Here is a 13,304-nt window from a genome sequence, read left to right as displayed (position 1 = left end):
TTTTTTAGTTTTTTCAGTTTTTTTTTTAGTTTTTTATTGGTTTTTACCTTTATTTTAGCTTATTTTTCAGTTTTTTCCTTTTTTTTAGTTTTTTTTAGTTTTTAGTTTTTTACCTTTTTTTAGTTTTTTTAGTTTTTTAGCTTTTTTATTTTTTTTATTAGTTTTTAGTTTTTTTTGTAGTTTTTGCCTTTTTTTAGTTTTTTTAGTTTTTTAGCTTTTTTATTAGTTTTTAGTTTTTTTTGTAGTTTTTGCCTTTTTTTAGTTTTTTTCTTTTTAGTTTTTTTGTAGTTTTTACCTTCTTTTTAGTTTTGTTAGTTTTTTTTTTTACTTATGTCCTGGTCGTCATTTATACTCCCTGTGTCCCGGTGCTTTGTTGATTGCTAATCGAACATTCCTTTTGTCCTGGTCGCTTTCTCTTTGAGTGTCGTCATTTATTTTTTTCTTTTTTAGTTCTTTTAGTTTTTACCTTTTTTAGTTTTTTTTAGTTTTTTAGATGAAAATTTTTTTTAGTTTTTTCCTTTTTTTCTTTTTAGTTTTTTATTGGTTTTTACCTTTATTTTAGCTTATTTTTCAGTTTTTTCCTTTTTTTTAGTTTTTTTTTATTTTTTATTTTTTTTAGTTTTTTACCTTTTTTTAGTTTTTTTAGTTTTTTTAGTTTTTTTAGTTTTTTAGCTTTTTTACTTTTTTTATTAGTTTTTAGTTTTTTTTGTAGTTTTTGCCTTTTTTTAGTTTTTTCAGTTTTTTTTTAGTTTTTTATTGGTTTTTACTTTTATTTTAGCTTATTTTTCAGTTTTTTCCTATTTTTTAGTTTTTTCTAGTTTTTAGTTTTTTTAGTTTTTTACCTTTTTTTAGTTTTTTTAGTTTTTTAGCTTTTTTATTTTTTTTTTATTAGTTTTTAGTTTTTTTGTAGTTTTTGCCTTTTTTTAGTTTTTTTAGTTTTTTAGCTTTTTTATTAGTTTTTAGTTTTTTTTGTAGTTTTTGCCTTTTTTTAGTTTTTTTAGTTTTTTAGCTTTTTTATTTTTTTTATTAGTTTTTAGTTTTTTTTGTAGTTTTTGCCTTTTTTTAGTTTTTTCAGTTTTGACGTCACCTGATCCAGTTTTTTCAGGTGACGTCACCTGATCCACAGATCCACAGATCCACACACAGACAACTTATTTTTATATATATAGATTGAGTTTTACCTATTTTTATCTTTTGATGCATTATGATCAATTGTAGATTAAATAATGACCAATGAATAGAATTTTGTTCTGATATTTTTAATTCTGCCATTCTAAAGTGAAACCCTAAAAAGAGTACCAAAACAAAACAGAAGAAAAAGCCTAGGTTGCCAGTCAAAGAAGATGTGAGATATACTCATATAGCCATTGACGTGTACCCAATGGAACATATTGAGAAGCATAGTTTCCTATTGGGAAGCTTGGACACATGCTTTTCAAACCATTACATACGAAAGCGGCAGATCTGTCTATTGCAACTGAAGGCATGACTTAACCAATCGAAGAGGAAGGTAAAGACATGTCTTTATGAAAAACATAAGTTTTTTTTTAATGTAAACATATGAGTCACAAAGGCTAGGATTTTGGCACATAATCTGCATCATTGCTAGGTGGTCTTATATAACTTTAAAGGGCTGCATACAGAAACCCTTATACGGTTGGAAAACGAGTCATGTGGAGGTTAAAGGAGCCAAATGTGGAAGATCAAAGAAGCCAAATGAGGAAGATCAAAGGAGCCAAATGTGGAAGATCAATGAGCCAAATATGGAAGATCAAAGGAGCCAAACTTTTAATCACATTGAGAAGTAAGCACACATCTGAGAACGTTTATGTGCTGTTGTATGGATAGTGAATCAATTGTAATCAAAATTAAGCTACTATTTGAATGTGTGGTGGTTAGCTTGGTACATACTTCACAATGAAAGAGCACCACCAGTAAAAGTAATAAACCTGGTGGAATTCTGTAGAATTAAAAAAAAATCCCCATAATTTTACCAAATGATATCAAGACAAACCATGCATTATATAGAAGTTATAAATGAAAAGGGACTTGAGCTCCCGAAGTACCTGGCTGAGGAACACCTTACCTGGTGGACAAAGACCAGTGCCCACTTTCATCAAAAAAAGAAGAAAAAGGTGTTAGATTTAACAGTAATTAAATAAATAAAAAACTTTTTTTAGCTTTATACTTACGTTTTTCATATTAAATAAAATAAACAACAAGTTTTTTTAGCATTATTTACAGAATAAATTATTCTGTAAATGAAAGGGGTTGTCCCCCCCTCAATGCCCACTCTTTACGCTAAAGTTTGATTCTTTCTCACAACTCTACTTTTTAAACCAATAAAAAAAAACTTTAGTGTAAAGAGCAAGGCATTGAGGAGGGGACAACCCCTTTCATATACAGAATAATTTATATTCGTTTTAAGTTTTAATGTTGCTCCTTATTTGCAGTTAAAAAAAACTTGTTTTGTTTTTTTTTAATTTAATTTTTGAACGTTTTTGAACTAATGCATGTTTTGATTCTGGCTCACTGTACATGAATAATAAAAACGAATTTTGCATACTATTTTTTTGGCTAAATGGCTTTCTCAGTTTAGATCAGACAATTTTGATAAAAAAGGGGTGGGGAAGGAGGCCTAGTCGCTCTCCAAGTTTTGGTTACTTAAAAAGGTAACTAGAATTTTTATTTTTTTACAAACGATTTTACTAGTAATAAACATACATAAATTACGAATTAACTTACATAATAAACTTCCATATTTGTATATTTTTATTATGTATATGAGGGGTTCACCCCCCCCCCAGTCAATACCTTGCTCTTTACACTAAAGCTTGAATTTTGTCCCAATTCTTTAAGAATGACCCCTGAAACACAAAGGCCATAGAGTAAATAGTTGAAATCACTAAAAATACTTTAGCATCAAGAGCAAGGTATTGTGGAGGAGACGAACCCCCTTATATACGTTCTGTTCGCTTTAGGTTCGTTTCTGTTTATTTATTTTCGGTTCGTTTTAGGTTTTAATACTGCTCCTTATTTCCAGCTGCAAAAACAGTTTTTTTTTTATTTACTTTCTCATTGTTTTTTTTTAAATAATGCTAGAAAAGCCTGCAGCCCCAACATGGAAATTCTCTTCCCTCATGATAAATTCTTCCATGGAAAGATCCTCCCAATTAACCCCCTCCCCTCAACACATCCCCCCTCTATGGAAAAAAGTCCTCCTGAAAACGTCTGTACACTTCCCAATAACCCTTACTATATGTAAACAATGGTCAAAGTTTGTAACTTGTAGCCCCTCCCCTGGGGACTGTGGGGGGTTAAGTCATCCTGAAAGACACATTTATCAAGTTTTTCGACTATGCTGAATGAAATGGCTTGAATTTTGTCCCAATTCTTTAAGAATGACCCCCTAAATCACAGAGGCCATAGATATCAATAGTTAAAATTACTAAAAATACTTTAGTGTAAAGAGCAAGGTATTGAAAAGGAAATAAACCCCCTTATATAAGTAAAAATTTCTGCTTGTTTTAAGTTTTAATGCTGCTCCTTACTTCCAGTTGAAAAAACTTTTTTTTATTTATTTTCTCTTTGTTTTTAATAATGATAGAAAATCATGTGCCCCCTTCCATGGAAATTCTCTTCCCTTGTGATAAATTCCTCCATGGAAATATCCTAAAAGGTAACCCCGTCCCCCAACCCACCCACCCCCAACGCAAAAAAAAACAACAAAAAAATGTCTGTTTATACATATTTTTTATCTCAATTGCCTCTTTAAGTTCCATGTTTGTGTAGGAAATTTAACCTTGGTAGGACCCATCACCAACTAGGGGAACAATTGCATGGCCACAAAATTTCATAGATAAGTCCCTGAGATTTGAAAATAAAAAAACTACTCTGGTTCAGCTATATCCCATCATATATTCAAAAAACCTAAACACTTAATTCTTTCTGAGAGGCAACTTTAATATCTATTGTAAATGGCCTACTGCAATCCTTTAAAGAGCCAATTGAGATAAAAAAAATATATATACAGAAATTTTGCTATAAATAGAGACACAGAAGATATTTCCTTGATTTTATTTTTCATTTATTATATCCTTTCCTTTCTTGGTTTCATATGTCAAGGGGAGATGAGCTGCTTAAACAATTAATTTTCTTATTTATAGCTGTTTAGGAAGTTTTATCTAAGCTGACTGATAGAAACTTTATCCCTTGGTTCTATTTCTCTATAATATTTAGGATAGAATGCCCAGAAAGCTACTGTTTGACCTTTGATAAACATTTTGTATTGAGTTCTATCCTTGTTACAATAAACTTCTATTGGTTGACAACTCATAAAGAAAACATGTTAGTAAAATAGAATTATCAGATTCCTTATTTTATGCTCATTCTAAATACTATGTTCACTTGTCTTAGAATTTGTCCCTCCCCCTAGTGGTCCTAGATGTAGACCAATGGTATACACAAAACTAAAAAACACTAAACAATGAAAATTCAGCTCATAAATATTATGTTTCCTTCTATTGCTATTGAGATTTTAAATAATGTTGTTATCAAACAATCCATTGGCAATCCCTTAGTAGAGTAGTTTTCATGTCAAGAACATAAGCAATCCATTTCTACAAAGATGACATGAACCATCACATGATAAAACACTGTGAAGAATTAGCCTAGGCTAGGGTAAAGGCTATTATTTAGTATTGTAGTTAGTTGTTGTAGCACCACCACTCAAAAAGTGAAGTTAGGTTAATCATAATGAAATACACCTAAGTATGATGAAAAAATAATACTTTAAAAGCAAATTTAGGCAATATATTTGCACATTAGGGGGGGGGGAGGGCAAAGTATAGTGGGTCTGCATGCAAAATGTTTTAGTACAAGTATTCTTCATATTATGAAGTAAGAATTGTTTTCTAACTTTATACTGTCCAAATACTTTACCCCACCCCCTGTAATGTGCAAATATATAGCCCAAATTATATATTTCCCATTTATTTTGTCACTTGTCATTGTCTTCTCTCATGCTAAGCTGAAAGAAACTAGGCTAACAAAAGAAACCAGTTCTACAGTGTGTCAATGCATGAAGAACTTGAATGTTAGCACTATAACAGATAAGTAGCCCACCTTTAGTATTATTTATATATCTAAATAGGTTAGTCCAAAGAGCCACTGTTTGACCTTTGGAAAACATTTTCTATTGTGTCCTAGGCCTATTCTTGTTACAATAAATTTATAGTGGTTGACCCACTCCTAAAGAAAACGATTTAGCAAAATAAAAATGGTACCATTAGATTCCATATTTTATGCTCATTCCAAATACTATAATTGCTTTTTGTACAATGCACCTACACCCCTTCCCCTTCTCACCCCTGGTGGTTTCAGGTATAGCACCAAGATACATACAAAAAAAACACTAAACAATGAAATTCTAATTTTAGAAAATGCAGTTTGTTTCTATTAATCATAATAGGCTATCACATTTCCTTCTACTGATATCCACCTTTTTAAATGATATTTTTAATAAATAGTTCTATTGCTATCACTTGGCAGAGTGTTTTTTACAGGTGAAGAATGTAAGCAAACTATTTTAGCAAAGAAGACATGAAGCATCACATGATGAAAGACAATAAAGAAATGGGATGGGCTATATTTTTAGGCTACTTGGCCTTAATTTTCACACTTTGCTCAGTCTAAGCTCAGTTTCTGTCTCAACAGCTCAGTCTCTTCCTGTGCCTCTGAAAAAGCTAACCTTCTGAATCAGCAGTTTGCCTCAGTGTTTTCTTAGGCTGACCCCCATCAACCCTCCCCCCAGCAGAACAGGCTCACACTCCCTTCCTAATGTTACACACACCAGTCACACTTGAAGAAGTAACCAAACAGCTTAAGGAGCTTGATGCCAACAAAATTGACTGGACATGATGGTTTGTCCACAACTGCAGAAGGAACTAAGCCCTGCTTTATCAGCACCCCTGATAAAATTATTTAACTTGTTGCTAACACAAGGAAAGCTTCCAAGGGATTGGAAGAAGGCAATAGTCATCCCAATTCATAAGAAGGGTAGCAAAACTTCAGCAGCAAACTATAGACCTATCAGCCTTACCTGTGTGGCATGCAAGGTCATGGAGAGAATAGTCAACAAACATATCAATAACCATCTTGAGGCAAACTCACTCATCAGGAGCAGCCAACCTGGTTTTTGTTCTAAGAGATTGGTGAATACAAACCTTCTTGAATCTTACAGTCTTGTAACTGACCTACTAGAGAAAGGAGTATCAGTGGATATAATCCTGCTGGATCTAGCCAAAGATTTCAACAAAGTTTGACACCGCTACCTCATTCACAGGCTATATACCCTGTCTCTTAGTCCAGAAGTGATCAGTTGGATCAAGGATTTTCTAAAGGACAGAATACAGCAAGTGAAAGTGACCACAGTACCAAACAGTCATGCACTCTCTGATGAAGTCAAAGTCACCAGTGGGGTCCCCCAGGGCAGTGTCCTGAGCCCTACCCTGTTCAATATATACATAAATGAGCTAGCCCTTATCACCAGTAACAAAACCACTCTTTATGCAGACAATTCAAAACTCATAGGTCCTGCCAACACCCCTTCTGCCCTCCAATCTCTCCAAACTGATCTCAACCACATGTGCTCCTGGGTCAAAAGATGGTTCCTGAAATTCAACACTGAAAAATGCAAGATCATACACTTTAGACATAACAACCCTAAGCAACAGTACCATATGACCCAAAAGCCTGGGAGTCACCACATACTGGAGCATGTTCAGGAGGAGAGAGACCTTGGAGTTGTAGTAGAGTCCCAGTTGAAATTCAGCTCCCACTCACAGAAGATCTCAGCCAATGCTAGCAGAGCCCTAGGCATCATTAAACACATCATTACCAGCAGAAGTAGACATGTAATCACCAAACTCTACAAAGACTAAGATTGGAGGTGGGGACCATCCTGGCCACCCCTCAATTCAAAAAGGACAAGGTAGTTCTTGAGCAAATCCAATAAAGGGCCACTAAGCTGATTGCCAGTATGGAAAACAAGCCCTACGGTGAAAAACTGAGTGAACTCAACCTCCCCTCTTTAGTCTACAAGTGGAAACATGGGGACATGATCTAGGCACACAAACTCCTCTCTACCAATCAGGAAAATGAGCTCCTGGAGACTGACCCCTCCCACATAACACAAGGACACCCAAAACAAACCTGCAAACTTCATGCAAGGACTGGAGCAAGATGCAGCTTCTTCTCAAATTAGATTGAGATCTTCTGGAACAACCTCAAGGAGAACACTGTTTCTGCTGAATTGACAGATGTATTGAAATGCCACCTGGATACTGAGTGGAGTGACATACTGTGGAGATTTGACAGGTATGCACCTGAATCTAATAAACCATGTATGAAACTCATCACAAGGAGTGATTCAACAGGATCAAAAGTCCTTATTTCACTTCAGGCTGTGATTTAAGGTAATTGAAATGAAGTGAAATTCAATGCTGAATCTGGTTAGGAGCTATATCTTTGACCATTAGGGGTTGAGTTGCATTAGGCTACTTAGTCTTGCACTATCCAAAAAATGACCGTAATGTTTAAAAAGATCACAAAATAAGGAATCAAATGACAGGTAACTAAGCTACTTTTATTTTAACATGTTTTCTTTGGAAGTGGTCACCCACTAGAAGCCCACCCTTATTACCTTTTATTACTGTAAGCTTGTAAAGACAGAAGACTTGGCAGAAACCCAATAAGGAAAAATACACATAGGGTTATGAGCATAATAGGAAGCCCAAGGTGGTAGCCATGCATATCAAATTTCAAATAGTTTGCCATTAAACGTTAAGGAGGCCGCTCCTACCCGGGTTTGTTGTGGGTAGTGTAACAAGAGTTTTTACTACAGATCAAACGTATTATTATTATAATTTACTGAAAACCCGTCTTTGCACAAAAAGAAAATGACAGAGCCCTACAAAGAAAAATAACGGAAGCAAAATATCACTATACAACTATGACAAGGTACAGCTAATTAAGAACTGCCTTGTGAATATTGTTGATGAGTTTTGAATTGGGTGTCCAAGCTGGATATCTCAGTAGGTAATTTTGAAAACGGGGAAAAATTGGGGTGGATTTCTAATTTATCAACATTTGTAAGAATCCTCCAGAAGGTTGTTACCCCGTGTTCTTTTACTTGTCCGATTGCATTTCCACTTATCCGGGTCTAACAACTAAAAGATGACAGCAAATACTTGTCCGGCCACGTGTCATTTGAAACACTATGGATAACTACGAGAATGACAACATTTTTCACAGATTATATTAGGAAATGACAAGTATGAGAAATAATATTCCCAATAAGAATACCAAGATAAACGACTTGGTCAGACGGGTAGGTCTTTGCATTCCCAAGTACAACTTCATGAGGAAATGGACCTTTCAAGTTAAAAAGCACAACGTCAGAATTTGCAGTGTAAAATTGGAGATCAGGTTTTAAATATTCTGCTTGCAGTTCTTAGAAGGTTTCAGAAACTTTGCCCAAAGTTCGACTAAGGTTGAAAATGTCATAAGAACAAGTGACTAAGGAGATATTGGGCCAGAATGCAAGGCATCTCAAAATACAGAAGTCCAACTGACCAACTGAAATAATTTTATGGTACCAATCAAATTAATGCTTGTGTTTGCCTATTTAAATTTTGCCTATTGCCTATTATTTTCTTTGGACAAATTAAGTTCTTTGATGGGATAAATTGAATATTTAATATATAATGATACTAATTCATAAAAACTCATCAAACCAAGATTTTATTGATTGTTTTTTTGTCAGTGTTTTAAATATGGAAAGTGTCTGTAACATAATTCTTTTTCACTAAAGCGCAAATGATGGAGCATGCCTTAGACTTTTACTGTTAATGGGAAAAGGAGAGTAGCCAATAATTTGTTCTTTTTAAATTTCACTTAAATATTCACTTTGATTTTTACCCGTTTTAAGATTAATTTATCATTTATATTTGTACCTATTATTGTACCTATTATCTTTATGTTTACTATTATAGTTAATTTTTATTCCTCTTCGTTTCAGGTTTCATTTATTGTTTAAAAGTAATTTACGGTCGTATTAAGTTTTAATTATTGTAACAATTTATTTCTGCTGGTATTAATTTTAATTTGTTTTTTTACTTTTCTTTGAAAAACTTCTTTTTCGGAAAGTTATATTTTTAATAAGTTTTATTATTTAAATTAGCCCTTTCTAATTTATCAGTTGTAATTAGCTGCGTTATTGATATTCGTTTATTGAAGCAGTTGAATTGACAGCGTTGGACGTTCAAGTGCTTAATTTTCATTTTTATTCCAAGGTGGACGTTTATGAGGCCGTTCAGCATTCTTCAGTAGAAACCAGAATTAAGAATGGACGGCTAAATTAGCACGAGTTTTTCAAATTGTGGTCAACAGTGGAGGGGGTGAGGGTGAAATTGTTGTTGCTTTTTTAAGAGATATACCAAAAGAGGTATTATTCATAAAAAAATATCTCCTAAAAGGTTTTTTTCTAAGTTCAAGGGACAGGAGCTGTCCCTTTTCAATTACTTTTGATCTAAGCTTAAGATTTTATTTGGCAAGCTCAACTGTCGGATGTAAATTGCCTTAAGAGGCCTATGTTAAGTAACATGTGTTACTCGATTCTACTTGGGTCTCTTCAAAAAATTTCCTGAAAGGTTTTACCGAGTTTGGCTTCAAAAGTGGGGACGAGAGGGTCCCATGGCCTCCCCCTTGAAGCGGACCCAATTTCTTATGACTCCTAGCCATTTAAAATTTTGCCTAACAAATACCTTCCCTCCATAGTCCCTAACCAACCTCACCCTTCTTTGACTTTTTTTTAATTTTAGGCCGAGTTAGAGCTAAGCCCATTAGTGTGTAAAGCAATGATTTGTGTCCGTGCAAAGTTGAATGACTGAGTAAGAAGGGATCCTGCTTGTTCCCCATATAGAAATTCCCTCTCGGTGATTTCCTTCTGAAAAATTGTCCACATAAGTAAAATTGAGAAGCCAAAGGAAAATTAATGAAATAAAAAATTGGATAATTATACAAAAGATATTAGGAAAGAAAGGTTTTAGGTCATTGTGTAGGTGGGGGTGGGAAAAACTTTCCACGGAAGTGTTTCCCATGAGAGGAAGGAAATTTTTATGAAAGGAGAGCCTTATTTATTGGTATTATTTGAATAAAATGATCAGAAATTAAATGAAAAGCAGGTTGTTTTAACCGAAAATAGGGAACAAAACTCGAACGAGCAGAAATTATTAATATATATAGGGTTTGTCCCCTCTTTTATACCTTGCTATTTCGCTAAAGTTTGACTGTTTGTCCCAATTTCTTGAGAACGATTCTTTAAACACTAGGGCAGTTTAAATAGAATAAGAGGCTTTTTTAAAAAGCACTAAAACGTTTAGCATGAAGAGCAAGGTACTGAAAAGGAGAGCAGCCTCTTTTTATACGGAACAAGTTCTGCTTCTTTTGAGTTTTAAGTTGTTTCTTACTTTCAGCTGAAAAACTCGTTTTTTTTCATTTAATCACTCGAAAGATGGGAACAGATAATTCTTAATGCCAAGATTAAAACAAGAATTCTGCAATTAAATACACAGGAAACTAAATAGCAAGGATGCATTGATCAAAGGATTGACAAATCGCGGCTTTCATGTCGTGAAATAGATCTTAAAAGTAAATAATCTCAATAGATACATACAAACAAAATAATATCTGGGAATGTGGTAATTTTATTGCTGAAAGCCACTTCAAATAAATTATTAACTTACAGTGCAAGGAATCAATAGGACTGCTAAGAGTAACGGTATATACTTTTTGAAAAATACTGTGAAATCTTTGTTGGACATAATCTCCATATGCGGTAAGTACGCCACTGCCTTCTCTGTCTATAAGCTCTTATTCCCATTTTCTTATTAGAAATTATATTGAAAGACGTTTATAAAGTTACTTAGCACGCTTACTCAATTAGCTCACAGATATCAACCAATCACTGCAAAAACTAAATTCTAAATATAGACAGATCGGCGTCTCACCGCCCAAATTTTTTCTGTGCCGGCGCGTCTTTCATCAGCGGTGGGCCACCGAAAATTCATCGTGGCTTCGGCGTCTTCCATCACCTTTTCACAATCTTTTTGGCTGTATTTGAATAGAACTAAAAACGCTGCTAAATAGCAACTGTGGGTGCGTTTGTTTACTTGTCCAATGGGATTTTTACTAATCGAGGTTTAACCCCTAAAAGATAGCAACAAATACTTGTCTGAGTTGCGTTCGAATCACATTCCAAGTTGACTGAAACCAGCATTCTGACGTTTTATTTGTGATTCCGAGTTAACTTTTAGCGTTCGATTTGTAAAAGTTGACTGAAAGTTAATGAAAAGTTGACTTTTAACAACTTTTACATTTTGTACGTTCGTCTCAAGTTAACTCGGAAAGAGGGCAAAAGTTTCAATTATAGGTAATCATGGAGTATGTGTTCAGATGGATCCAGGATGAAGGCACCACTTTTGTGTACCAGTGTGGTGAGTTATTGAGCCAGATTTTTTGTTGTTGGGTAGGTTGCACTAAAATAGACTTAGAAACTATGTTATTATCCTTATTAAAACTGGCTTTTTTCTTGTGTGGGTGGGTGGGTTTTATCTTTTACTGGGTGGGGGGATAGGTAGATAATAAAATGGTTAAGAAAAAACTTATAAAGTTATTGCAATATTAGTTAAAGTTACTGCAAAGCTACTTGAGCAATTATTTCAGAGCTGGGTATCCTAATACAATTTGTGTGGCCAGAAGTTTAATTGTTAGATTGCAAATTGTGATTTTCATTTGTCTTCTTTTAGTCATTCCATTCAAGATGCCTTTGATATTTTTTTTTTTTTTTATTGTGATGGATTGTCTTAATGCTCTGGAAAGATAAAATATTTCAATTGCATAGGATAGGTAAATTCCAGTAGGCTAATCAATTTAAAGTCCTAAATTAGCAAGGGAAGCGTTTAGTTGACTAAAAAATCATTTATATACAGTGATTTTTTTTTAAATCACTGTATAATTGGAGTTCTTTGAACTCCAATTATACAGCCCTGTTTTTGGCCCCCTTTAGCCTGTATCCAGTTCCTGATTGCCATTTAGTCCAAATTGAATTTTTTCTGTTACTCATTTCTTGTCAATATTGCTAAGGGGTCATACTTAAGCACTAGAGAAGTATGCATCTCTGCTTTACTTTAGCACCAACCCTCCTAATATGGAAATCTAAGGCTGAAATTGCATATTTCCTATTGATTCTGCCAATCTATACCTCAACCATAGTACCTGATAATTGAAGCAACTGTGGCAAAACAAGAACTGGAAAAATAAGTTGGCTAAAAGGTGGCAAAATACATTTAAAATTTAAAATTTGGGCTATATATTAGCAAATTAGGCAGGTCGGGAGTAAATTTTTTGTTTTTTTCATATTTTGACTTAAAAATAAAGTGAATATACTACTTGATGCCTTTTTGTATGTTCTTTACAGATATAATTGATATAATTGCTTATGTATATATATATAATATAATAATATAATATAAGATATATAATTGATATAATATACAGATATAATTGCTTATGGGTGTGTTCCAGCTGATGGTTTTTCAGTAACTGCAGTTACTGCGTGGTAACTGCCCATTTTTAACTGCAGTAGAGCCAGTGGGAACAGCACAGTAACTTGACTAGCAGTAGCATCATTTTCAAATTAAATACACGTGTTCAAATTTAAGGGACAGTTTAATGCTGATTAGTATATTTTTTTTTAATTCCTGCTGTTTCAGAGCATTTAGAGAGGTTCTAAGCCAACCATGGGCATTTGGCTGTCACAAATGATTTTGCTCAAATGAGTTGGTGAAAAATAAATAGAAAATATAAATTTTCTCTTTTTTTATTATTTCAAGACTAGAATATCACAAAGCTGAGCATTCACATAGCTTGATTGTATTTTAAGCAAATACAATCCCTGATGGAGTTTTGTTGATACCTGTCTTAAATTGATTTGTGTAAATAAAATGGGCCTATAGCATTTATAGGACAGTAGTGGGACAACTATAGCAATTTTTTTCAAATAATTATTGTTCTCTGGTCAAATTTGTGTTCCTTGCTAAGTGGTAGGCACTTTGGGTTGGAACGCTTTGTCCAAGATGTATAGGTTTAATTCCTGGCATTGCCAGTTTATTTGGTTTTGGATAGGGGTTGGTGATATGACTAACCTCAGCTAGAATTGGCCCAACTTTAAATGAGTACAGATG

The 13,304-nt window shown here is 33.7% G+C and overlaps 1 protein-coding gene across 2 annotated transcripts in view; it reads right to left on the bottom strand.

Annotated features, from left to right (window-relative positions):
- LOC136030202 (uncharacterized) overlaps positions 1 to 7,863 on the bottom strand; it is a 67,492-nt gene extending 59,629 nt beyond the window's left edge. For both annotated transcript variants that reach the window (XM_065708984.1, XM_065708992.1), the window contains exon 1: positions 7,703 to 7,863. In XM_065708984.1, the coding sequence (XP_065565056.1) occupies positions 7,703 to 7,836 (134 nt within the window). In that variant the 5' untranslated portion in view covers positions 7,837 to 7,863. The remainder of the gene's footprint in view (positions 1 to 7,702) is intronic.
- Between the last annotated feature and the right edge of the window lie 5,441 nt (positions 7,864 to 13,304).

Source organism: Artemia franciscana, chromosome 1 (genome assembly GCF_032884065.1).
Source record: "Artemia franciscana chromosome 1, ASM3288406v1, whole genome shotgun sequence".
In the NCBI taxonomy this organism is placed as follows: Eukaryota; Metazoa; Arthropoda; class Branchiopoda; order Anostraca; family Artemiidae; genus Artemia; species Artemia franciscana.
This window is presented reverse-complemented; position numbering and strand designations above follow the sequence as displayed.